Source organism: Adiantum capillus-veneris, chromosome 22, assembly GCF_014529385.1.
Source record: "Adiantum capillus-veneris isolate H3 chromosome 22, ASM1452938v2, whole genome shotgun sequence".
NCBI lineage: Eukaryota > Viridiplantae > Streptophyta > Polypodiopsida > Polypodiales > Pteridaceae > Adiantum > Adiantum capillus-veneris.
Genome location: NC_140952.1, coordinates 94,810,660 through 94,837,372, shown reverse-complemented (window position 1 = coordinate 94,837,372; position 26,713 = coordinate 94,810,660). Strand labels below are relative to the sequence as shown.

Here is a 26,713-nt window from a genome sequence, read left to right as displayed (position 1 = left end):
ACTCCCAGTGCTCTAAGCTTGAAAAGGAGATGGAGAAGCACGAGAGAGAGAGAGAGAGAGAGAGAGAGAGAGAGAGAGAGAGAGAGAGAGAGATTGATTCAAAGAGAGTGAGCAAATTTGTAACCTTAACATATTTCCACTTTTGTGAGATTCAGGCAGTAAAGAATATCCTTTCAATGATTGGGAAAGTGACTTTGAATGAGAGAGAGAGAGAGAGAGAGAGAGAGAGAGTAGAAAAAGAATGTCAAAAAAATTGATTTTGCAATTGGTACATGTATATTTTGAAGCTCTTTGAAGCATCTCTTGCACCATTATGTACCAATATCTAGCAACTTCGAGTATTTTTCAAAGCACTTTTTTATCTCATATGAATAGTACCATCTTACCTTCAGGCATGTCCAATAAAGTGTAACATTATTGAGAGTTTTCAACTAAATGACTTGTTTCACTATTATCATGGCTTCCCACTTGCTCGATCATGGAGGTACTCTTTGCGCACCTGCAATTTTGCTCAACATGGCCAAGTGACCCTTGTGCTTTTAAGCTCTTGTACAAATCATTGAATGTGCTAGTTTGAATTCTTAGTCTTATCTTAAATCATACGGCACCACATGGCCAAAAAAATGAGAAGTTTGTAATGCAAAAGATTGTTGTTCAAATTGGTCTACAACTTATACTTTAACCGAATCTATCATGTTGTTGCGAAGGGTTACGTCTTGCAATGATACCTATTAAATAGATACATTCAAATAAGGAACACATACTAATTATTGTTTGCATAACTCTAGCCATAATGATATTGTTTCTTGCGAGTCCTTTTAACATTTGTTGCTGCTACTCCCTGTTTATGAGTTGTAAGCCTTGTTCAAAAATCATAACTCTTCTCATGAGGACATGGAATTTTCAACACACACTGAACAAAAAGGCCTTCAAAAGAAAAGATAAAATCATATATATTTTCAAGGCATTGCAGAGTATGAGAACACTGATCAAGGAACCAAAATCACATTGGAAGAAAACGAAGAGGTTGAAAAGAGGCTATAAGCAAAATTTGAAAGCAACCGAGGATTACATCGTGATACTCTCAAAAGACCTCATTCAAGATTATCCAAATCAATAGATTTCCCTTAACCACCCATGGAACTAAGAGCCATGAGAAAAGCCAAAGCTAATGAAAAGAAGATGAGTATGGTATAAGTTTCATGACTAAAAGCCCCAAAGTCCAATCCAAATGAAAGCACTTTGCAAATTGCCTCACATGTCATTTATTCCATGAGCATTGTCCATGACAACAATGATACATCTATGAACAAGGTGTACAACGATTACAAACTTTGGATGCTAGGAGCAAAACAATAAATAAAGATGAATGATACAATAATGTAGTATTTGTTTTTTTTTTTATGGTAATATGATGCTTTGCACCATCTACTTTATGGGATTGCACCCACACCTACACTCTCATGGCGCAAGGGTTGAACCATGGCAAGTGCATTTAAAGCCCCTTGCCTTTACCACTAGGCCAACTTCCCTTGACAAACCCAACTTTACTCAACAAATGTTATAGAAATAAAGTAGCATTTGTTAGGGTTGAATATGATCATAACAATTTCATCAACATCAATGTAAACATTTCAACACGGGTCTGGTACTTAACCACACTAAAAACATGTTTTTTCAAAGAGCCTTCTCAATGCCAAGGTTATGCTCCCTTTCCTAAGCTACCAATAAAAATATTGAGGACCATTAGCAATGAGTAAATGCAATGCTCTCTCTCTCTCTCTCTCTCTCTCTCTCTCTCTCTCTCTAATATGCACGTGAACAAGTGGCACATTAGCCAATGAGGCTTGCATAGTAGCCTTCCTAGTAGGTATCCATGTTTGTAAGTTACACCATAGAGGGCCTTCTTAGCATCCTCTAAACGATAACAAAAAGAAGATCATCATTCAATGCATCACATGCAAAAGTCAAATGTATGTTTAATTCCCTTCTTCTCTAAGGCTTGTTTTAGAAAGCCAAAACAAGCCTCCACAACAAAAGGAAGAAACAAAAAAAAAGAAAACCTATCGGCATCTCTCACCTGCCCCTGTGGTGCTGCGGAAACATGGCTTTGAGGTGAAACACATTAAATATGCTTAACAAATAAAGTTTATCAAGTCTGACATTACAAGAACAGCAGGCTATAAACCTCGATTCAACTAGAAACAAATCATGGGTGTATATACATAAATTGGATGCGTACTTCTTGCAAGGATTGTCCTCCATCATCATCTCCTTGGATAAAACCCAAAAGTGGAATCCCTGGCTCAAATGGCATTCATTGCAATTGCACATACATGCAATCCACCCCTAGTAATACATAGTCGCCTTTCCATTCAGGATAGCCAGGGAATTAGCTGCCAACAAATCCATCTACTGTGAAATTGCTTAGGGTCCATATGTTCAAAATGATGTGGTCACTCCACTAAACAACGATCGGTAATCTCTTGTTTGTGTTCCTTCACCCTCTGGTTTTGACACCAAGTCAAAAGTCTTGAATTGTGCCTCTTTGTGCTGAAGTGCCTGAGGTAAGAGCTCAAAGAATCCAGTATTACAAATGCAAGAATCATCCAACAGCATGCCCAGACACATATTCCATAGATTCTATACAGAAGACACAGAACATGTAACTGTATGTACATATATAAACAAAAAAAATTATATTACACGCGCGCGCGTCTCGCTGTGTACGAAGGGCCAGACACACTACAGGGCTAGCCATGTGCATTGCAAACAACAATTGCTCTTCAAAGCATACATCGGCCACCAATTGAAAATAGTGCACACGCACACACGAGTGCGCACACGTCGCTGTGCTCAAAAAATAGCACGCACGCGCACCACACCACACACACACACACACACGCACACACGTCGCTGTGTACAAAGGCCCAGATATAAATTTACTTGTGAGTGTAATTATGCAAGCATCTATATATGTATGGGTGGATTAGCAAAGCTAAGACATTCCATAGACACCTGAACGATGACGGTGGCAAGATCTGCTCTCGGTACTCTCCGATATGCTGAATATAATAACTCATCATCTGTGCCCGTCACCAACTCACGCCGGCCACCTTCTGCATCTTCCAATAAACCAGCCCTGGCAGAAATATAACAGCAATTTTCTTTTCTTTCTCAACCTCAGAAAAGAAGGCAGAGAAAGCTTCAAAACATGCATTAATGAAGACCTGATTATAGTGTATGGTACACCGGAATCTCTTAGGTACTCCTCCGCCTTACGCTTCCATATCTGCATCGAGTTGTGAGAGATTATTTGATAGCTGGACGTACGCGCACATGGCAGACTAGCCCTAGCCAAGAGCGCATATCATCAAATTTCCACACAAATTTGTGAAGTAGCCATTACCAATATCTTGCCATCACCCAAGGCATTCAAAGGATGATGGGGATGTTTCCCTCCCATGGAGCTAACCAAAATTATGTGCTGCACATTATTCGCCTTTGCTGCAAGTCCACACAGCACCAATATCACAGTGTCTATCACAGAGAGCCATTCTTTCATGCCTTCAAAATCAGAAGAAAATGAGTTACTCACCAAGGTCAATTTGATTGACTTGACCCATCCAATCCACCTGCTCATAATCACAACACCTATCTATCATTTCTGTGCTTCATTGTGAGTAAAGTCCCATATGCTTGACTTGATGTCAAGCACTGTTTAAAAGCACTTCTTCTACTTGTTCTTGATATGGACAACAAAGGGAATAATGGCAAGTTTGTAGAGGCTACCCTATCAAAGCTTTTGTTTGGCATGGTGTCAAACGCAATTTCACTACCTTCACTTTTATGATGCTACCCATAGTGTTCCAGCTTGTACAGGCATTCCTTTAGGGCCTTATTTACAACATGTGCATGCATGCATGTAGAGCTTTCCTACCCACCCTCACATGATTTGTCCCGGGTATTATCTCCTAGCTGCACACATATATATTGAACCAATATTCAAAACATACAATCTCTAGAATCTAATGTACAACCTGTGCAATTCCAATCAATGTTTTTAATTGTGAAGAGACTATTCCAGTAGTTTGAAAGATGATAGTAAAGATGGATTTGCAATTTCTTTATCATCAAAAGGGCAGGACGTAATATAATCAATGAAGTTAATGCCAAAAACAAGACGTATAACATCTAGATTGAATTGTGTTCCCTGTTGAACTAAAAGACTCCCTTGTAATGAGACTACAAAACCGCGCACTTTTCAACATGCAAACACTGGGGGTAATCTTACTATCAAAGAGAGGAGGGATTCTGAGAGTTTTTCTAATGTGTCTTAGGATCGCTTTCGTGGGAGGGCGTTACTCTAAGATTCGGAGAGCTGCCTCTTACTTTAAGGGGAATGCTCGAACTTGATGGTCCACGCTTCTATTAGACAAGACTGCGCCAGTTAAATGGCTGAAATTCAAGAGGCTTTTTATTTCTTCTTGGTTGACTCGAGAGTATGAACGTGATATACGAACTGCTTGGAACCATCTTCGGATGACCAAGAAGGATACAGTGGACACTTATTGCGAGAGATTCTAGAGCTCTTTTCTACCCGCCTCTTCATTTAAGAAGATCTCGTTCAAGGAACAGATTGAGCGGTTTACCTTGGGTCTTCCTACAGAGATCCGAGATCACTGCTTAAAACGGAAGAAGCGTGTTCGATTTGAAGGAGTACCCAGTTCTTCTTCTTCTTCTTCTTCTTCTTCTTCGTTTGACAGTTCTTCTAGCTCTTCAGATTCGAGCGAAGAAGACAGAAAAAGTAAAAAGCGAAGCAAGAAACAAAGCTTCGGAAAGGGCAAGAAAAAGGCATAGAAGACTAAATCTCGCCCAGAGACTGACAGTTCTACTGAGGACTCATCTACAGACAGCTCAGATTCTGATGATGGAAACTTCTATGCGAACAAGAAGAATTTTTACAAAGCCAATCAGTATGACTTTCTCGAAGATAAAAGCAAGAAAGTCCAAGAGTTTGAGGAAGGTGGCCACTCGATCAAGTTTGATACTTTTTCAGGATACTCAGATGCTTTGAAGGCTTTGTCTTTTATACAGCAGTTTGACATTGCTTTTGTGGGAGGACGCTATTCAGAGCACTCCAAGAATCGGAGAGCTGCCTCTTACTTTAAGGGGAATGCTCGTACTTGGTGGTCCACGCTTCTTTTAAACAAGACTGCGCCAGTTAAATGGCTGAAATTAAAAAGCTTTTTATTTCTTCTTGGTTGACGCAAATTGGAACCATCTTCGGATGACCAAGAAAGATACAATCAATGCTTATTGTGAAAGATTCTGGAGCTCTTTTCTACCCTCCTCTTCATTCAAGAAGATCTTGTTCAGAGAACACATTGAGCGGTTCCACCTTGGGTCTACCTACAGAGATCCAAGATCACTGCTTGGAACAGAAGTCAGCTTCTATTCAGGAGTTGATGAGTCATGCGAAGCGGGGCTTTGCCATTCACTCTGGCAGTCTGACCTACCCCACAGATGAGGCCATGACACAACGAGCCGAACAGACTTCTGGGAATGAAAGTAGAAAGAAAAAGAGCAACCCAGAGAAAAAGGATGCATGACCCAAGCTTACTCCTGAGGAGAGAGCTCGTTATCAGAGAGGGAAAGTGCTTTGGATGCGGGGAACAGGGACATATCTCCGCGAAGTGCCCTAAAAAGGCACAGAAAGAACAGAATGATAAAAAAAACCTCAAATGAAGAAAGGACTCAAACCCAGTCCGGCTCGCTGCTGCTGCACGCTCCCCCCCCCCCCCCCCCCTTTTGCGCCATCGCTGCCCCTCACCCCCCCTCTCTCGCCCTTGCGCTGCCTCCAGCCCCCCTGCGCTGCCCCCTCGCCCTCGCGCTGCCTCCTTCGCCCAGCCCTGCCCGCCACCCTCACCCTCTACTGCCCGCCGCCCGCGTCCCTAGCTGCCCCCCATTCCCTAGCCGCTTCCCCTCCCCCCCCCCCCCCCCCCCCTGTCCTCATCGTTCCCGAAGGTCTTCTGCACTGGCTCTGCAGCACTTCTTCTTCGGACAAGTGCTTGGCGTGCTCGGTTGCAGATTTTCTTCACCGTCCGCTTCTTCGACTCAGCAGTACACACAGATGGAGGCTCAAGCTCCGCCACAGAGGGGCTCACCTGAAGCCCCCTCGCCCGACCCCGCTGAGCCTACCATTCGACTTGCTCTTTCGCCGACAGAGCAAGCGAGCCTTGCCGCAGAGGTAGAGCGCTTGCAGGCGACTTCTGTCATCTGCAAGGTTCTCGGCACCCGTCCTAGCAGAGGAGAGCTGCGAGACCTTCTCCAGGCCCGCCTTCTCGCAGAGGTGGGCAAGATCTTGGATGTCCAGATTCTCGGGCGGGGGTACTACCAGATTGAGTTCGAGACTTCCAAGATGGCCTCCAAGGTCATAGCTATGAGTCCACTGGCCATCCGAGCATCACGCGCCCACTTTTGACAGTGGCGACATGGTTTTGACCCGACCTCGGATGTGCTAGTAGAGGAGGCAGACATCCCCATCTCAGTCTGCTTTCCGGGTTTACGGAGGGAGTACCTTCCACTTCTGTCCACGATTGGCTCCGCCATCGGGACTATCCTAGAGACACCTCATACGGCAGCATCAGTAGCTGCCAAGGCGGCTGGCATCCCTTCAGTTCGAGTTTTGGTCAGAGATACCCACACGCTCCCGAAGGTCATCCTTCTACCTCGGGTGAGTGGGGGTTGGTTTAGACAGTGTCGAGTACTCGGGTCTCCCGAACCAGTGCTTCATTTGCAGATAGATGGGCCACCTAGCGAAGGCCTGTCCACGGAGGAGGCCACGACCTGCACCTCAGCCTCAGCCTCAGCCTCAGCCTCAGCCTCAGCCTCAGCCTCAGCCTCAGCCTCAGCCCCAGCCTGCCAAGGCTGGGCCGCAGCCACAGCCAGCGGCACAGCGCACAGATTCAGAGCCACCCTCCGAGCCTAGGGCTCCAACGGAGGAGGGGTGGCAGCAGGCCCGTGGCCGTCGACGCCAAGGGCCACAGCGACAGCCTAGCACTCAGAGTGGCCCTCAGGTGCCTACTCAGCAGTAGTGGGTTCCCACGGGGAACCGCTTTGGTCCTCTTGAGCAGGAGGAGCCCCCTACGCCAGCCTCCACCTCAGCTTCACCCTCGCCAGCCGCCCCTCCTTCAGATTTCCCCTCCTCCGCCCTCTGCTCCCGCCTACTCCCCTCCTCGTCCCCCTATCTCTATCGCCCCCCCCCCCCCCCCCCCCCCCCCCCCCCCCCCCCAGCTCCTTCTCCCCCTCCTCCTACTCCAGTACCACAGTCGACTCAGGAGACTGGTCCCTCGCCGGCGGCTAGGAGATCTCTTGGCAGCGCCTTTGCCACGAGTCGCCTAACGAGAGAGGGTCAGCCTTTCTTGCGGCTCCCTCTGCAGATTCAGACATCTTCCCTTGCAGCTATCCCTCGTGGTCTGACGAGCATTAACCTCCGACACCACTAGGATTTCTTCAACTACGGGTTCACTCGCTTCCTCGGCGATTCCGCAACAGACCACGAGGTAGCCTGCTTCAGGGTCCACGCTTTGTTCCTCGCCGCTAGGGGAACAGAGGCCTTGGACTCAGCAGTTGGTTTCTCCTTCCCCCTCTGTGGTAGGACCGAGACAGAGTGGTCCCTCGACTCAGTGGTGGGATGGTTACATACACAGGTTCTCGAGTTCTCTCACCACATGGGAGAACTTGGAGTTACAGATTTGCTGCAGACTTTGTGGCCACTGGCCAAGTTTGCGATGACACCCCTAGACTCAGCAGGATGTAGGCACATTGTGGTGTACTTTTTTGCTGATACGCAGTGTTTGTCTTGCTATGTATACATTCATGAGGACTATTGGACAGAGGAGGTTGCTTTACGCACGGCTCGTTCTGCTTGGGCTTGGGCCAAGCACTCACTGCAGTCTCGCCTATCTAGAGGACGCTTGGATGCGGATTACTCCCCATCCAAGCCAGCCTCGAAGATAGCCCGTCTTGTTGCTGCGGCAGCATCTGTTCTCTCTCGCTCCCCATGAGGATCGTCTCGTGGAACGTGCAGGGACTAGGTGGGCCCCAGTTTCAGCGACAGCGGGGCCGATTGCGTCAGGAGCTTCAGCGTTGCCTTGTGGGAGGAGAGATTCATCTCCTTATGCTTCAAGAACACCATTTGTCTGAGAGCCGCATTCGGCGATGTGGTCAGATTTTGCGTGGACGTTATGATACCTTTTGGTCAGCTGCTTTTGGACCTGGAGGCATCCAGGGTGGGGTATGTATGACTATTGCGGACTCATTGCAGCAGGCCATTGTGGGCAGAGAGATTATTGTGTCAGGCAGGGCTCAGTGGATTACTATGCAGCTTCAGGGTGGCCTTGTGGGCTTCCTGAACATCTATGCGCCCAATGTGGCGAGTGCTCGTGCAGAGTTTTGGTCACAGATTGTTGAGTCTTTGCCACAGGTTGACCATTGGTGTATAGGAGGGGACTTCAACATGTTGGAGGACCCTTCTGACAGGATCGGAGGCAACCATGCTACTGTGCATGGAGTCGAGTTAGCAGCTTGGGAGAGGTTGTGTATGACTTTGAGGGTCTCAGATACATGGCAGCATTCTGGCTTTGTGAGGCCTCCAGAGAGTCTTGCCTTCTCTAGATCGGACGCAGAGTGGGAGGAGTGAATCTATCGCGGATAGATCGCTTCTACACTAGTGACCACTTCAGTGACTTGGGGGGCTCAGTGGGCATCCTGGCAAGGACATCCTTCTCGAACCATGCACCAGTGATCCTCACAGTGGAAGACAGGCAGAGGAGTGAGAGCACGATGCTTCGCATCCCAGAGCGGGTCTTGTTGGACTCAGCACTCAAAGAGAGGGTAGAGGCTCTCTGGACAGAGGGCATGGACAGCCAGGCTCTACCTGCAGACAGAGTGGCTGTAGGCCTAGCTCAGCTTAGCCACTTTTTTCTCCAGGAGTCTCTGGCTCGACGGGCTGCAGCGAGAGAGGAGCAGCGTCTCAGACGAGGCATTGCTTCACTACAGAGGATGCAGGAGCAGCATCCAGACAGTCCATGGTTGGAGGAGCAGTTACAGCAGGCTCGACAGGAGCTTGCTTGCACAGAGGAGAGGCGCCATGAGTTTGCCTTTCACCGACAGGCATCTCAGTGGACTCAGGTGGGTGACAGAGTGACAGGTGTTTTTTTTGAGACAGTGGGACCTCGGCACTCGCATGCCAAGGTCAATCAGTTGAGGAGACCCGATGGGTCAGTTGTTTGTGAGCCCGAGGATATGCGTGCAGTTGCTACTCACTTTTACCGTGAGTTACTTTCGGTTGAGCCCCAGTCAGAGAGACAGGATGCATGCAGGGAGCAGGTTTGGGCACAGATGCCTTGTCTTGTGACTGAGGAGATGCGCCAGAGGCTAGAGATACCTCTTCAGCTTGAGGAGCTGCACACGACTCTTAGGGCCCTCCCTCGTGGTAGCTGTCCAGGTGAGGATGGGCTAACTCCCAGCTTCTTCTTGGAGTACTGAGACCTGCTTGGCCCATATCTTTGTGGTGCCTTTCAGTACATTCTGCACACAGGAGTGATGCCGGATAGCATGAGTGAGGGCCTGATTTACCTCATTCCAAAGGAGGGTGGCTCCTTGGATGAGATTCGACAGTGGCGCCCCATCACCATCCTAAACTCAGCCTACAAAATTCTTGCCAAGGCTCTGAGTTTGAGGATTCAACCACTTTTGGAGAGCCTTATACATGGGACTCAGACAGGTTTTGTCAAGGAACGCAGTATCCTTGACAACATCTTCACCTTCTGGGAGGCTTCTGCCCTGGCACGACTCCGTGGGGAGGACCTTGTGATTCTTCTTCTCGATTTTGAGAAGGCATACGACAGAGTTGACTGGGACTTTCTAGAGGGCACGCTACACAGGATGGGCTTCTCAGATGCTTGGATCAGAGGGGTGTCAACTTTGTACAGACAGGCTCACAGTCAAGTGCTTTTGGCAGGAGGTAGAGGTGAGCGCTTCATGCTCACACGATCGGTCAGACAGGGTTGTCCTCTTGCCCCCTTTCTCTTTCTGTTCTATGCGGAGGCGATGAGCAGATTTTTGGTGTCACAGTAGGTTGGTCTGAGGGGCTTACCCTATACGGGGAGATGAGCTTCTGGACGTTGAGTTTGCCGACGACTCGGCCTTGTAATTAGAGGGCCAGGAGGCCAATTTACACAGATGTGAGCAGGCTTTGGAGACCTTCTGCTGTGCATCGGGCGCACTGATCAACTGGAGAAAGACAGTGGCTTTCTCGGTTGGCAGTGCTCCTGTGCCAGATTGGATGCCAGGAGAGGGTTTCAGGTGGATTCCTCCAGGGACTGCAGTTCCTTACTTGGGTTGTCAGGTTGGTTTGGACTTGTCCCCCGAGCAGCAGATTGCTCCTCTTCTCCTGTCCATCAGGAGAAAGCTGTTACATTGGAGCTCAGCACGTCTTTCGCTGGCTGGTAGAGTAGTAGTTGCCAACCAGGTGTTGTTGGCGACTATGTGGTACATCACTTCTTGCTGGATCTTCTCGAGTTCTTGTATCAGCCAGGTAGAGAGGCTGATCAGGAACTTCCTTTGGTCAGGTCGCGACACTCAGATTGCCCGAGCCAAGGTGGCTTGGTCGGTCATCACACTTCCTTGTTCTTAGGTGTTGGGGTATAAAGCCCAATGTGGTCGCCCAGGTAAGTGGGCGGGCCGCCAGGTATGTACACATATTCTTTTGTAAAAACCTAATAAGAACTCACTATGCTCTACACATTACAGTAGAGCGAGTTCACCATATCGTCGTGCTCTTCTTCTCGCACTCTCTCGCGTCGCACTTGCGCTCGTACTCCTTCAACTGGTATCAGAGCTCAGATCGAGGCTCGGGGCAGCACTGTAGGAGGCTAGAGTCACCAGCTCAGATTGGAGTGAAATTCGACAGGCGAAGACACGGCCCCAAATCCTGTGGGCGAGCCCGAAGGGCTCGGTGTTCTCAGAATTTCATTCTGAGGTCATCTCGGCCACCGTTCGGCTTCGACAAAAGTCTACGCAGGCCATTTTCGACTACGTGGTCTCGGCGGGTGCAGATCCGACTCTGCAAATTTGGGGTTTTCGGCCTACGACTGCAGGTGCTGAGGATATCGACACTCCCAGAGTGTTGATTTGTGGTTGTCTACACATCGAAGGACGGCTCACAGTTCTTGGAGGCGTGTCACATACGACACGGGCGCATCTACACACAGACTGTAGCCGACATCCCCTAGTTCATCAGGTAGCTTGTGTTTGCTGCTTGATATTCCAAATTTCATCCTGACATTGCAGGTACTTCCACATGGGATGTATTGTCAGAGATGATGTATGTCTGTTGAGGGTTTGCTGGCTGTGAGTCACGCAGCAAACAACCGCCGCAACGGTTACAGCATACAGTGGGAAATTTGTGGATGTATGACTTTGTGGGAAGTCTATGTACTGTCAGATTTACTGCAGCCTTTGTTGAGGGTCGAGTGAGGTTTTATTGAGCTGGGGGATTCTCGAATGTTGAGATGCTTTCGGTGATACAGGTCTTGGAGCGATCCCTCGAGCACCCTTAGATAGGCAGCTAGGATGTATTGACTGTGAGTTAGACAGTTGGGATTGCATCTTTGCTTTACTGCCGTTGAGGCATTGTCACAGTCTATGCTTACAGGACAGTGACAGGACAGTGAGAGACAGTACAGGTGCAGGACAGGTTTACCCGCAGCTTACAGTGTCAGAGAGACAGTGTTTTTTGAGCTGTTTTTTGGTCTGTTTTTTGAGTACACCAGAGCCATTTTACAAAGGAGACTCTGCCGAAATTTATGCAGAATCTGAAGCTTTCTTGGTTCATTTGACAGGTTGATATTGGTTCAGAGGTCAGTTTACAGGGGAAACTCTGCCGAATTTTTCCCAGGAAAGTAAACCACTGTGAAGCGTAGCTATGGCTGGATCACAGGACACTGCTCTTTACAATATCAAGAAGCTGGACGGAACCAATTTCCCATTGTGGAAGAAGCAAATTTGGCACGTGTTGGTACAAAAGAAGCAGATAAAACCTATAAAGCTCAAGGGGATAAAACCAGAAGATATGGACGAAGATGAATGGAGCGAAATGGATGAATTGGCACTTTCTACCATTATGCTGACTTTGGCAGAAAGCATTTACTTCAATGTAGCAGACGAGATGTCGGCTTATCAAGCATGGTTAAAGCTGAGTGATCTTTATGAGAAGCAGAGTGCAGCTTCACAGGTATACTGGCTTAAGAAGCTTGTTGACTTGAAGATGAAAGAAGGGACACCTATGTCCAATCATCTGAATGAATTCAACACAATCTACAGTCAGTTGTCAGCTCAAGGTGTCAAGTTTGATGAACCTGTTAGAGCTATGTTCCTGTTGATCACATTGCCGGAAAGTTGGGACACTTTTCGCACAGCTTTGAGTAATTCTGCACCTCCAGATGGTTTGAACATAGCAGGTGTAGAAGGAAGTCTGCTTACTGAAGAAACCAATAGAAAGACAATGGACAAAGGCAAAGGAACAGCCTTAGTTGTCAGGGGAAGGACCAAAGAAAAAGTACAAAGATGGAAAGAGGAATCAGTCTCGTAGCAAGTCCCGCAGTGCTAAAGGCAAGAGTGACATAGAATGCTACCATTGTGGCAAGAAGGGTCACATGAAAAGAGACTGCAGAGAATGGAAAGCAAATAAGCAAAGAGAAAGCTGAAGACCATGGTGAGAAGAACAAGTCCTCAGTGAAGATTCAAGAAATAAATGTGACAAACACTGTTGAAGAGGATGACAGTCTAGTGTCAGGAGACATCTACTTCTTGAAGAATACAATGGACTCAGCTCTTCTTACAGCATCTGATGGAAATGCACTGAGTGACTGGATTATAGACTCAGGGGCATCACTTCATGTGTCTCCAAACAAGGAGTGGTTTACCTCTTATGTGCCCACTAAAGATCATGTTCGGCTAGGCAATGGGCAGACATGTGAGATCTTAGGTGTTGGAGATGTTCAATTGAAGTTTCAAAATGGCTCTTCTTTCACGCTGAAGAATGTGAGACATATTCCCGCAATTACAAAGAGCTTGATCAGCACAGGTTTACTTGATGATGCTGGCTACGTCACCACTTTTGGACAGAACATGTGGAAGATATCCAAGGGTTCTATGACAGTAGTACATGGAGTAAAGTCTGGAGGACTTTACATGATTTATGTATCAAATGTCTCTAAAAATGTAATCAATGTAACCGAGCAGCCGAACGTTTCTTTGTGGCATAGCCGGTTAGGACATATGTCCAAGAAGGGAATGGAAATCTTGTCTCGTTTTGGTTATTTGCCTGGCTTTTCATTTAATGATTTTGAATTCTGTGAACATTGTCTGTATGGTGAGCAAACACAGCAGCCACATAAGCATAGAAGCAGTAGAAGAGATACACAGTTGGCACTTGTTCATAGTGATTTGTGTGGACCTATGCCTAACCTATCTCTAGGGGGAGCTTCTTACTTTATGACATTTATAGATGATTACTCGAGGAAAGTATGGGTTTACTTTCTCAAGCACAAGGATGAAGCGTTGAGTGTTTTCAAAACGTTTGTGACACTTGTGGAGAATCAGAGTGGCAAGAAGCTTAAATGCTTACGCACTAACAATGGTGGAGAGTATGTTTCAAAGGCCTTTCAGGACTTTTGTGAGTCAAAAGGTATAAAACGTGAACTTACTGCTCCTTACAATCCTCCTCAAAATGGTGTTGCTGAGAGGATGAATACGACCATACAAGAGAAGGTCAGAAGTATGTTGTCTAATGCACAGCTGCCAAATGGGTTTTGGGCTGAAGCTGTATCAACAGCTGTTCATCTTGTAAATAGATCTCCTAGCAAGGTTTTGCAGAAGGATTCATATGGTCAGGCAAAATGCCCTCATACAAGCATCTCATAGTCTTTGGCTGTGAGGCATATACTCACGTTCCAAAGGAATTTAGGAACAAACTTGAGCCAAAAAGTAGAAAGTGCATCTTTCTAGGCTATGGTAATTCTGGTGAGATGGGGTACAGACTTTGGGATCCCGAATCCAGAAAGGTTGTCCGCAGCAATGATGTTCACTTTAATGAATCCAAATATCATTCTAAACCAGAGACGGTTGAGGAGATTAGAAGAGTTGTCTTCCAAGAAGATGGACCTGCACGTGCAAGACAAAATGTCAGGGCTCAAGAGGAGCAAGGACAGGATAGAGTGGAACCACAGGTTGTGGCTGAGCCTGAGCCACCTATTGTGCGTAGATCTGGACGTGTCACGCGACCTCCTGATAGGTTTGTTCCATCTATGAACTATGTCATGTTGACTGATTGCAATGAGCCTTCATGTTACAAGGAAGCAGTGCAAATGAAGGACTCCGGGAATTGGCAATTGGCCATGCAGTCAGAGATGACAGCTCTGCATAAAAACAGGACATGAAAGCTAGTTAAATTACCACAGGGCAAAAAGGCTCTACCTTGTAAATGGGTTTACAGGTATAAGATCACCGCTCATGATAGTCAGCCAAAGTACAAAGCAAGGCTTGTTGCCAAGGGCTTTAAGCAAAAACAAGGCATTGACTTTGATGAAGTCTTCTCTCCGGTGGTCAAGATGACTACATTGAGATGCTTTCTTACATTGGTTGCCATATTAGATTTGGTGTTGCACCAAATGGATGTCAAGACAGCGTTCTTGCATGGTGATTTAGATGTGGAAATTTACATGCAGCAGCCAAAAGGGTTTGTTGAGAAAGGCAAGGAAGATTGGGTATGCCAGTTGTTAAAGAGTCTTTATGGCTTAAAACAATCACCGAGGGCATGGTACCATAAATTCCACAAGTTTATGCTTTCTCAAGGCTACAAACGTAGTAAGTTCGATCACTGTCTATATACAAATAAGGCTAAAGATGGCAGTTGGCTGATCCTTATTTTGTATGTGGATGACATGTTGATTGCTGGCAAGCACTTGGAAGAAATTTCAGCTTTGAAGTCAAAGATGGCAAAATCGTTTGACATGAAAGACATGGGTGAGGCTAGTCATATACTTGGTATGCGCATTGAGAGAGACAGATCAAAGAAGTTGATTTGGTTATCTCAAACAGAGTATATTGACAAGGTTTTGCAACGTTTCAATATGGAGAAGGGAAAGGCATTGAGTGTTCCATTGCCACTATATGTGAAACTTAGCAAACAAGATTGTCCTGTGTCTGAGGAAGAACACGCTGAAATGGATAAGATTCCATATGCGTCTGCAGTGGGTAGTTTGATGTATGCAATGATTGCTACTCGCCCAGACATTGCATTTGCAGTGGGAGTAGTAAGTCGATACATGTCAAACCCAGGCAAGAAACATTGGGAGGCAGTGAAAGGAATATTGAGATACCTGAAAGCTACAAAGAGTATGCGTATATGCTATGGGAGTCAGGAGCTAAGTGTAAAGGGTTTTACAGACTCAGATTATGCAGGTGACTTAGACAACCGAAGGTCTACGTCAGGGTATGTCTTTACATTAGCTGGTGTAGCAGTATCATGGCGTTCTAGATTACAAGATTGTGTTACTCAGTCTACTACAGAGGCTGAATATGTTGCAGCATCAGAGGCATGCAAAGAATCAATTTGGCTTAATCGACTAGTAACAGATTTGGGAATCAAAGAAGAGATGCCTGTGTTATATTGTGATAGTCAAAGTGCTATACAATTGGCTCGCAATCCAGTTTATCACTCAAAGACAAAGCATGTGGATGTGAAGTATCATTTCATCAGGGAAATGGTCGAGGATAAGCAACTTCAGCTTGTCAAAGTTCACACCACAGAAAATCCTGCTGATCTACTTACAAAAGGACTTCCCTCAGAGAGCTTTGCGCATTTTCGCAAGCAGTTAGGTGTAGGGTAGTACATCACTTCTCTACATTCTTGTATATTAGCTTGTATAGTAGCTTCTCTCACACTTATAGTACCACATTGGACTTTAAGTGGGAGGTTGTTGGGATATAAAGCCCAATGTGGTCGCCCAGGTAAGTGGGCAGGCCGCCAGGTATGTACACATATTCTTTTGTAAAAACCTAATAAGAACTCACTATGCTCTACACATTACAGTAGAGCGAGTTCACCATATCGTCGTGCTCTTCTTCTCGCACTCTCTCGCGTCGCACTTCCGCTCGTACTCCTTCATCAGGGAGGGCTTGGGATCATTGATCCAGCACAGCAGAGTAGAGCCCTTCTTGGGAAGTTCGTCGTCAGAGGACTTCTTCCAGGTGAGGAGCCCTGGAAGGAGTTCTTGCTGCAGAGGCTTCGTGCCAGGGTGCCTCAGTCAGGAGGTCCTTGGCAACCTTCGACCAGATGGATCTTTACGGAGCTGCGTCGAGTTGGTTTGAGCAGGAGACTGGAGGACCGATTTGCTGTGAGTTTGCTTCGATCTTGGGAGCTCTTACGACGTGGCCTAGAGCAGAGACAGCCGACGTGCACGGAGGAGCGCCTACGGCAGCCCCTCGTCTGGAACCCCATGGTTAGCACTCAGAGAGGCCACTTGGTTGGGAGTCGGCCTCATGTTTCTTGGGGTCCCATGGCAGCTGGTCCAGCGCGCTCTCTAGGTGACTGGCTAGAGTTCACAGGTTTGTCAGAGGAGGTGCAGGCTATCCAGCTACAGGGCCTGAGAGGGGTGCAGAGCATGTGTCAGGACATCTCAGAGTCAGTTCCAGCTGAGTGGCTCACGCCTCTCGAGCCAGTAGCACCCCGGTGGATGGGAGCCTTCACACGACTGGAGGTTCTCATTTCAGTCAGGGCTTGCTCAGAGTCTGTCCCAGCCCTTTTCTTCGAGCTTCAGGGTGGGGGACGATTACAGCGAGTTGCAGTAGAGGCCCCGCAGGTAGCAGAGTGTTGTTTCCAGAGGATCCGAGTTGTGGGCATCTGTGGGAGGACTTGCGTCATAGACCCTGACCCAGCAGCTCTTGAGACAGGACACTGGAGGCTATGGGCTTGGGAGTGCTGTCCACTGGCACGAGTACAATGGGATCCTGGTGAGTGGCTATGGAGGGACCCCTTCTCTTCTGCAGTCCGCCCAGGAGTCCCCTTCTTTCAGTACACTATTCGGCTTAGACCTCATATACTTGCAGCACAAAGAGAGGCCCGCCCCGCTGCAGCACGTCATTGGCAGGAGGAGGGCCCACAGTCGAGTTCTTGGCAGCTTTTTGGCAGAGGCTGTGGGACTCCAGACAGCCGAGGCGAGTCACCTTGTTTCAGTGCCTGGTCGCACATAGAGCCACAGCAGTAGGGAGCTGGCTTGTGCATAGTGGTCTCTCGGCCACATGTGCAGCTTGTGACCATTTGGTGGAGAGTCAGTGTCACTGTCTTTGGGACTGTCCCTCGGCCCAGCAGGTGTGGCTACGAGTTCTTCGGCTGATGCCTGCTCTCTCCACACCTCGCCAGTACACTTGGGGGGCAGCGGCTTGGTCCACCCTCACGGGACTGGCACTTCAGTTTGAGCTATCTTCCACCAACAGGATGATAGTGATAAAGGGGGGGCAACCTACACTCCAGCCTGCTACAGAGCTTACTCCACTAGAGTGGTGCAGTGAGAGAGAGGAGTGTTGGGAGCTCATCAGTGGCCTGACACTTTGGTTCATCTGGCGGGCCCGCTGTTTCCGCATCTTTGAGGCTCGCCCTGTGCCACCAGCAGAGACTGTTTGTGACTTTTGGCTAGAGCTGATCCATACTCTCAGAGGACAGCTTGAGGGACTACAGGGCAGCTCTGACCGCATGCGGGAGCGCCACGAGGCTTTCCTTCGACTCTGGCGGCCTGGGCCTTTCTACACCATAGTCCAGGGGGTGCTCAGATGGCACTACTGTCCACCTATGTGGCTTTTCCCTCCTCCCATCTCTTGATTTAGCCCCATTGTATATATGCTGTTTTTTCATTGGGAGAGTCTCCCCATCATGCTTGTTGTAGCCCTCTCTTGCAGAGGTGGTTGTAGCCCTATGGGCAGTTTTCATTAACTAATAGAAGGATCTTTTTCTCGGAAAAAAAAAAGAACAGAATGATAAAGACGACGACAGGCCTGAGAGTTCGAGAGCAGCTGAGGAATGTGGCAGAAAAGGCAAATAGAAAAGCTGAACTGGTACCACATGGCGTGGGACCTGCACCGAATCTAATGAATGAAAGTACAGACTTTGCCGCTTTTAGGGCAAAGTGAAGGATCAGGAAGCTCTTTTGAAGGAGCCAAGGCCAACTTCTTTTCACTTGGAATTGGCGGCTCGATTTGGAATTACGACCGACAGACTGTCGCCACAGGCGAAGGTAGTTCGACTGGCACCCGGATGGGATCTTGCCATTACACCGAGCATTGGCAAACTTTGTTTGCAATGACAGGGGTGTTCAAGGCGAGTGGCGTTCTACTTAGGATCCCTTGGTACCACAAGAGCTACGCCGTGGTTGACTACCGGGCCGAGAAAGCGACTTTGATAAATAAAGGGCTTAGAGATTGTACTTGATGAACTTTAGTTTCTTACTCATTCTTTTGGGAGAGAACTGAACGATGGATAAAGGTTGAATATGTTTTGGCCTGATCAAAAGAACGCCAAGATTTTTCTCCGCACTCATGCCGATTGCTTTTCAGAGGGCCTGAAGATCAAACCATTGATCTGATACCTGGAAGCCCGCCACCGAACCGGCCACCTTACCGTGTGAGCCGAGTACAGAATGAAAAGATTATGAACCCAGTGAAAGACCTCTTGGAAAAGGGTCTTGTCCAGCATAGTACTTCACCGTATTGCTCTCCACTATTGGATTTGAAGAAAGACGGATCTTGGAGGATGTGTATCGATTATAGTGCTCTCAACGAAATCACCATCAAGAACAGATTTCCGATTCCTAGGATCGATGATATACTCGTACAGGTTACAGGGATCCTCGTGCTTTAGCAGGATTGATTTGAAGAGTGGATATCATCACATCCGAATCGCACCAGGAGACTACTACGAGACAGCCTTTCGGACGACTTTTGGGTTATTGAGTTTTTGGTGATGCCTTTTGGCTTAACCAATGCTCCTGCGACATTTAACTCGATGATGGACAGGATTTTTCAAGCGTACAGGCTATTTGTTGGCACTTTCTTTGATGATATCATTGTTTGCTCCAAGAATGAAGCAGAACACAGAGATCATAGGATATTTGTTGGCACTTTCTTTGATGATATCATTGTTTTCTCCAAGAATGAAGCAGAACACAGAGATCATATGCTTCAGAGATACATTTTTTTTGGGACACTTTGCTCAACAGGAGTGCAAATGGATCCGGCCAAGATAGACACTATCTGTGATTGGACAGATTTGAAGAATGTCCATGAAGTTGAAAGCTTCTTGGGACTGTGTTCGTACTACAGACGGTTCATTCGAAAGTTTACAGAGGTTGCTTTCCCTTTGCATATCTTGATACAGAAAGGAGTCCCTTTCTCGTGGGAATCCACGGAGGTGACTGCCTTTCAGACATTGAAAGAGAAATTGACCACAGGACCAGATTTGACTTTGCCGGACTTGCAGAAGTCATTTGAAGTATTTTGTGATGCTTATGGTCGTAGTCTGGGTGCGGTTTGGATGCAAGAAGGCCATGTCATTGCTTCCGAGAGCCGATTGTTCTCTAGGCCGGAGATGACAGCACAGATTTATCAGAAAGAGCTTTTGGTGGTTATCCATGCTCTTACTTAGTGGCGGCATTACCTACTCGGAGCGGATTTTACTGTCTTTACAGACAGTCAGATTTTGTGCTACTTCTTGCCACAAAAGCAGCTTTCGGAAAAGCAGATGCGGTGGGCGAACATCTTGTCACAATTTCACTTCCAGATTGTCCATGTGCAGGGACAAAAGAATGTGGTGGCAGATGCTTTGTCTCGGAAGCCGTTGGTTCTGGCTATTTCCGCGATACATCATAAAAGCTTCGAGGATATGGTCGATCAGTATGCCACAGATACAGATTTTGCAGATATTTTCACACGGATACGGGATGGGGAGACAGTAGCTGGATACTCCCTTCGGGAAGGCTACTTGATGAGAAAGACTATGTTGTGCGTTACACAACCGTTGCGGGAAAAGGTTATGACTGAATGCCACTATCCACCTTTTACGGGTCACCGCGGCATTGCTACCAACATGAAGGGGTAGAGAGATACTTCTTTTGGCCAAGACTCAAAAAGGATGTGGAAGAGTTTGTGCGCAATATGCCAGAAGGTCAAGTTTGACAGGCATAAGGCACAGGAATTGTTACAGCCTTTACCCTTACCCACCCGCCCATGGGAAAATATTGAAATGGATTTCATTTTTTATCTCCCAAGAACACAGAATGATCACGATGATTTTCCGATTACATGGCACGTCTAAGACGATTGTCTCCGACAGAGACCCAGATTTATGAGTTTGTTTTGGAAGGCAATTTGGGAGAACATTGGCACGCGGTTGCAGTTCTCGTCATCGTTCCACTTGTAGACTGACGGGCAATCTGAGATTGCCAATTCAGTGGTTTTAGATTTATTCAAGTCTTGTATCTCGGATCAGAAGATTCAATGGGAAAAGAACTTACCTTTGGTGGAATTTGCCTACAATAACAAGATACACTCTTCGATGGGGAAGACGCCATTTGAGATTGTTGAAAGTGCTGCGAAGGTTCCATCCTTCCTGAGCACGAAAGATTAGATATTTGAAGCGGATGAGTATTCGCGAGATTTGGATGCGGCTTTTGCCAAGGTTCGCGAGACTTTGCAGAAGTCTCAAGAACGACAGAAAAAGGTAGCGGATCGCCATCGTCGCGACTTGAAACTAAAGGAGGATGATTGGGTGCTCTTACGTTTTGAGAAGGCACGCCTAAGAAAGAAAAAGGGAAAGGAGAGGCTTTTTCCAAAGCTTAGTATGCGATACTACGGACCTTTCCAGATTACTGAAAAGATAAATGATGTCTCCTTCCGATTGAAACTGCCAGATACTTGGAGGATTCACAATGCATTGCATGTGAGTCTCTTGAAACCTGTTAAGGGTGATGTGCCTGATGATGGGGAGCCTGATGAGCAACCCGCAGTGGAAGAAAACGAGGAGACCCTTGTTCCTGAACAGATTTTGGCACCTACGAATACGAAGAAAGGTAAAGTCCGAAGGCGGTTCTTGGTTAAGTTCAAGAACTTTCCTGCATTCGATGCGAAGTGGATGGAGGAGCAGGACCTAGCAGATACTCCTCGGATTGTGAAACTTTACCTCGATGTTTTGGTTTAGCATAGTCTACTCAAAACTGAACCCAAAAATTCAGCTTGGCCGAAGATCTGGTGCAATGGGATGCAAGAGGGGAGTTACTCCGCTCCTTTGTCAACAGATGCCTTGATTTTGATACTAAAGTCACTGATGTCTCTTTGAGCTTCAGGGATACTGAGAGCTGACAGTATTCTGCTGGATGACTTTATGAAATGGAATTCTTGATAAAGATACTGATTTGTTCTTGACTTCTTTTGAGTGCAGGAACTGATAGCCGAAACGACTGCAGCATTTTGGTCTGATTGATCTCGAATAGACATGGTTGCAATAGGGGTTAGTCAATCGGACATCGATGAGGTCCCCATTGGACCTAGATGTAATTGCTAGCTACATTGCCGATAAATCATGGTCTAAGATCCGAATGAATGTTGAATGTCATGTGATGTCATGTGATGTCTGATGATGTCGTGTGATGTGACTGTCGATTTTGTACATGTGCTAGATGTGTGTTCCTAGTACGTAGGTACTAACAGTCTGTCTGCTAAGACAGTTTATGGCTTTTGTCGATTTTGCAAGCATAATCGCGGTCGATTACAATGCTTTCAAGAGGGGGGTATGTCACAAAGTGATGACGTGGCGGACAGCAGAAACCCTGATTTCTGCCAAAAACCCTAAAATTCCTGCAAACCCTAATTTCTGCCAAAAACCCTAATTTCCAAAAATCGCGGAGGCGAATTTTTTATTTATTTATTTATTTATTTAATACTAATGATGAGCGACGCAAATCCTAGCTTTTTGCTACGCAAGGATTTTGGATGAGAGAAAGAGTTGAATTGCTTTATTTTAACTCTCATTGAGAGAGAGAGAATTTGCTTTTGCTTTCACGCTTTTGGGGCTCTGCTTTTGGGCATCCCTTGTAAACTTTAAATTAGTGGTGAGGGCCTCACTTCTCAAAGCATCTGGGCGCAGAGTCTGAGAGTGAATCCAGACCCACTCTCTTGTACTTTGAACTGATTAATATAAAAAGAAATACCGAAAGGGACGCCAGTCTTTGGGGCCATTATCTCTAGGCACGGAACTCCGCCGTGCCAATGCAAATCTATTGTGATCTGTGAATTGTTTTGAAGTGGTTATTTGGTGTTGTCGCGGTTGATTCTTGACTTGGAGTGTCCAAGTCTGTTACAGACCCCGTGAAGCATAGTTGAAGCCACTAGAGTGTGAAAAAGCCATAGATTTGTTCGAGGTTCCTGAAACTGAACCTGCGAAAGAGAGAGAGAGAGAGAGAGAGAGAGAGAGAGAAATGAAATGAAATGTTATATTAACGTCTTCAAAAGGCCAGAGTGACGTATGAGACCAAACTGATACAAAAGTGGTGAATCTGTTACAATGTCTGGGTACCTTAGTACTAAAGTACTAAGTGTGAAAAGTGTGAAAGTGTGAAAATAAATGCGAAAAAAACTAAATACAAAGTATTAGATAAACTTCTTAGGAGCATTCTGGGTGTCTGGCTAGAATGCTTCTAATCCTTTGTTGTAGTCTCCTCCGGTGAAGTGTGCTTATGCATCTTGGTCGTGGTCGTCTCGATTTCCTAAGCTCAATCGCCCTGTCAATGAGGGTGCCTTTGGTATGAATGTGGGTACTCCTTTGTGCTCGTTGATGGCCTCTTGCTTCTCCTTCCATTCCTGCTTCTCTCAATCCGAAGAAATCTGTGATCTGCCTCTGAGGCTGTAGTGCTGTTTGTCTTCTCATTAGATTATCCCTGTGCCGATGTAGTTCCAGTAGGTACACGCCTAAGCATCTTTGATCCTGGTATTGCATGACTCTATCTAGAGGTCCAAAGCCTTCTTTAAATAGGCAATGGAAACGCCCACGTATCTCATAATATACGGTGCAATGGCATATGTAGTGTAATTCCGTCTTCGGCTCCATTCCGCATAACTTGCAAATTCTGCTCTCAGGTGGGATTCCCCTAAATCTGCCAAATTCAATTTCCAGCTGGTGTGAGGATGTACGAATCTGACCAATAGCACATCTCAAACCATGAGACAGGTGGGTATCCATGTAGCTCGGGTGAATCACAAAACCATCTTCACATAGTTGTAGGAAGTTTTCTTTGTAGTCGGCCATCTTCGTGCCCAATTCTTGTGTAGGGTCTACCCATGTCCTCTTAGTGTCCAACTGTATAAGATCCTGGCAGATGATTTTATTAATCTCCGTTCGTGTGATTGCCAGTGATGGAGCCTCAAGAGAGTATTGGAAGGGGGGTAATCTTTCCATACTGAACCCGTGTCTCTGAAACCACGAGGACAGTTGCGCATACCAACATGATGTATCTCCTTTCATTGCTAATTGTCGAGAGGATTCGAGGACCAATCTAGTATATCGGCAACTATTTGTATCCCACAAACCATGTATAAAGGACACTGATCTGGTAAGAGAGAGAGAGAGAGAGAGAGAGAGAGAGAGAGCTTGTAAACTTATAGCAATTTGTTGTACGCTGTCTTGCTGAGTCACTGCAGGCTGTGCTAAGTACAATCTCTACAGCTCGATACAGCAAGCTGCCGCTGGTTTTCTCCACAAATCAGCAGCAGGTACTCCTCTATTTCCGACACACACACACACACACACACACACACACACAGTCCCAAAAGCTTGCTGTCAAGCCTGGCCATCATACCAATACTGGGTGCCACTACGGCTGCTCCTTCCCCTAGACATATGATCTGACGCCAGAGGATCTTGCTGGCATCAAGACTGCTACTTGACACTACATGGGGCGGACGGGCACATGATAAGACTCCCCCCCTCACACGTCACGGTTTGTGAATTCCACAAACACACTTAATGGTCATGAGAGTAGTTGATATTCACCCAAAATCCCTTGAGAGCTTTGATTTGAAAAAAAGAACCGATGTGGCTTTTTCTGCTGTATTACGTGTGCTGTGGTGGCAGCACCTCGTCCCATTCCAGCTGCTGACCTGCCAGTACGTCATTCGATGGTCAAGCTTTGGATTCTGAGTGCTGGCGTGCTGAAGATCTGACAGTTGCAGCGCTGATTATGCTCGCTCAACCCCATTCCGTCTGCTGACCTGGGAGCACCTGATTAAAGGAGCAACGTGTGGCTTCTGCATGCTGATGTGGTGCTAATATGACGGCTGCAGCATTGATTTCTGCGCAGGAAAATCGTGGAGATGGACGGTACAGACTGCATGCCCCCTGACTCCCGACCTTGACATAGGTATAGTACATCCCAACATGACACATGCAGCTAAGGTGCATGTTTGCTCTATATTACCCTCAAAATTCATCCGAGGCTTTTTGCAACCAAGCTCTGTCTTCTTGACAAAATTGCTAACTTGATTATGTGTCTGCATAAGTGCATGTCACTGATCGAGAATCATTTTCAGTAGAAAAGCTTCTCATGGTTATGCCATCAAACAAGGGGAGTTTTTGAAACTCATTCAGAGCCAATGGACAACTCGGTTATATAACATCAAATCTATTAATTAATCACACACAGGACCCACGTTAAACTATACTGTGAGGACAAGAGGCTACAGAAAGAAAAATAGTACAAAGATCCTTCCAATGCTGAGTCCAGCCGTATGACTATATAAAGCCTGTACAAAATTCACAGAATCTAAGTAACGCACGTACAAAAGGACTGTATTGCCTTTGATATTTCTGTAAAACGTCAGATCTCATTAGCATAAAATAGCATCACAAATCAAGGGCATCTTCAAAGACCAAAATTTAAAAGAAAACTCCAAATGTTCATTGTATGAGCCCTTAGAATAATAAAACGACCCAAGCCAAAGGTCAGAATCTTTTATATTGAATAAGTGAAAAGAGGAAACCCCCAATTTGAGGCAAAAGCGCAATCACTAAGTTCTTCACCTCCACAAAGACTCTTATCAAGATGATAAAAGGGAAATTGTCTGGTTCTAGGTGAATGGCTGGCCCTTGATTAAATACATGTCCAAATTGCCAATCGTTGACTGGTTTAATTTTAATTTAACGTTATAATAGAGAGAAGAATGCATAATCACGTCCTCGGTATAATCTTCAGTAAACCTTTGTCAGCTGATTATGTTTAGTGTAGACTTTATACCATAAACTCATGTGCACGAGTGCTTCCAAGAGGGAGTTAAGCCTCATGGACCCTATCAGATAAATTTCTTTTTCAAAACATGCATCTCTACTAAATATATGGTGTAAACAATCATACATTCTTTATGTCTCAATGTGCATGACAATTTGTCTCAATTCCTAACCTGCTTTAAAGGTAAATGCCAGCATTTATCAGATATATGAAAAGAAAGAAATCTATTGGAAAGTAAGGACTCCGCACAAGTACCTGTTCTGGATAACCACCCTCATCAAAATAAAATTCGGGTCGATGTCCCACGGTTGGGTTTAGGCTGGGCTTCATTTTTGGGATGGAGCTTGTTAAGATGATCAATGCATCAATGTCAGCAAACGCCTCAGTCAATGCCTCACGCAAAGTTATGTCAGCTACGAATATGTCGTCACCCCAGCCAACGCGCTCTTTGCTTCCCAAGGAGCGCACTAATCCCCTCACCTCAAATAGGTCTGGCTGTTCTTTTATCTTTCGATAGGCAATGCGTCCTGGAAAATTGAAGCAGGCTCACTAATGTTGACAGAAATTCCTTGCAATAGGAGTGCACTGGCCCATTAAATCATTCTTGCTGGAAGCAATGGCAACAGGAATGATAAATATACACCCAAAAAAATTAATTGGGCCAGCTTGAAGGTCAGTTTATGGTGGTGCAAGCAGTGAGCGATTGCAATGATGACATGACCACAAAGCAAACTTACTTCAAGTCTGCATGCAAAATAAACGAGCGCCCAGTAATGGTACATTCAGTACGATCGCTCCAGGGACGGACTCTAATCATGCATGGACATGCCAGAATGGCTGTTGGCATAACGTGCTTAAGATGTCATGGTGGGCAGACAGAAGGGCCAAAAAAAAAAAATTGCGTCACAGATAGAGTACCTGTTCTGCCACCAGCACCCGTTACAAGAACCTTCATAACACGCGAGTGGCTCGTCATGCCGTCGGAGGCCCGTCTTTGCAGAGATAAGTCTCTCTCTCTCTCTCTCTCTCTCTCTCTCTCTCTCTCTCTCTCTCTCTCTCTCTCTCTGTGTGTGTGTGTGTGTGTGTGTGTGTGTGCGCGCGCTCGGTGGGGGCCTCTCTCTCTAGGTCTGTGTTTGTGGTGTGCGTTGCTTTCTGCAGGTTGAAGGTGGGCCCTCTTGCGTTGGCTGCGTAGGGGGCGTGCTGCAACGTAGCTGCGGCAGAATTGCCGTGAACATTCCAGAACCAGAGAAGAGGCCCACGTGGCCGTCGCTGCTGTGGCCACTTTGTGGAAAATTTGAAAAGGCCAAGGCCAGTCAGCC

The 26,713-nt window shown here is 46.5% G+C and overlaps 1 protein-coding gene across 2 annotated transcripts; it reads right to left on the bottom strand.

Moving 5' to 3' along the window:
• Positions 1 to 2,092: 2,092 nt before the first annotated feature.
• LOC147429827 (uncharacterized protein At5g02240-like) lies at positions 2,093 to 26,512 on the bottom strand. 2 transcript variants are annotated; one of them, XM_086496043.1, is made up of 7 exons: positions 26,313 to 26,512; positions 25,650 to 25,921; positions 3,599 to 3,635; positions 3,410 to 3,507; positions 3,231 to 3,292; positions 3,019 to 3,142; positions 2,093 to 2,643 (listed from the first exon to the last, which is right to left on the bottom strand). In XM_086496043.1, the coding sequence occupies exons 1-7, from the start codon at positions 26,368 to 26,370 to the stop codon at positions 2,443 to 2,445; spliced, it is 852 nt and encodes a 283-aa protein (XP_086352169.1). In that variant the 5' UTR covers positions 26,371 to 26,512; the 3' UTR covers positions 2,093 to 2,442. The 2 variants fall into 2 exon arrangements, with proteins under 2 accessions (XP_086352169.1, XP_086352170.1); XM_086496044.1 differs by having other exon boundaries at positions 2,093 to 2,562; positions 26,313 to 26,506.
• Between the last annotated feature and the right edge of the window lie 201 nt (positions 26,513 to 26,713).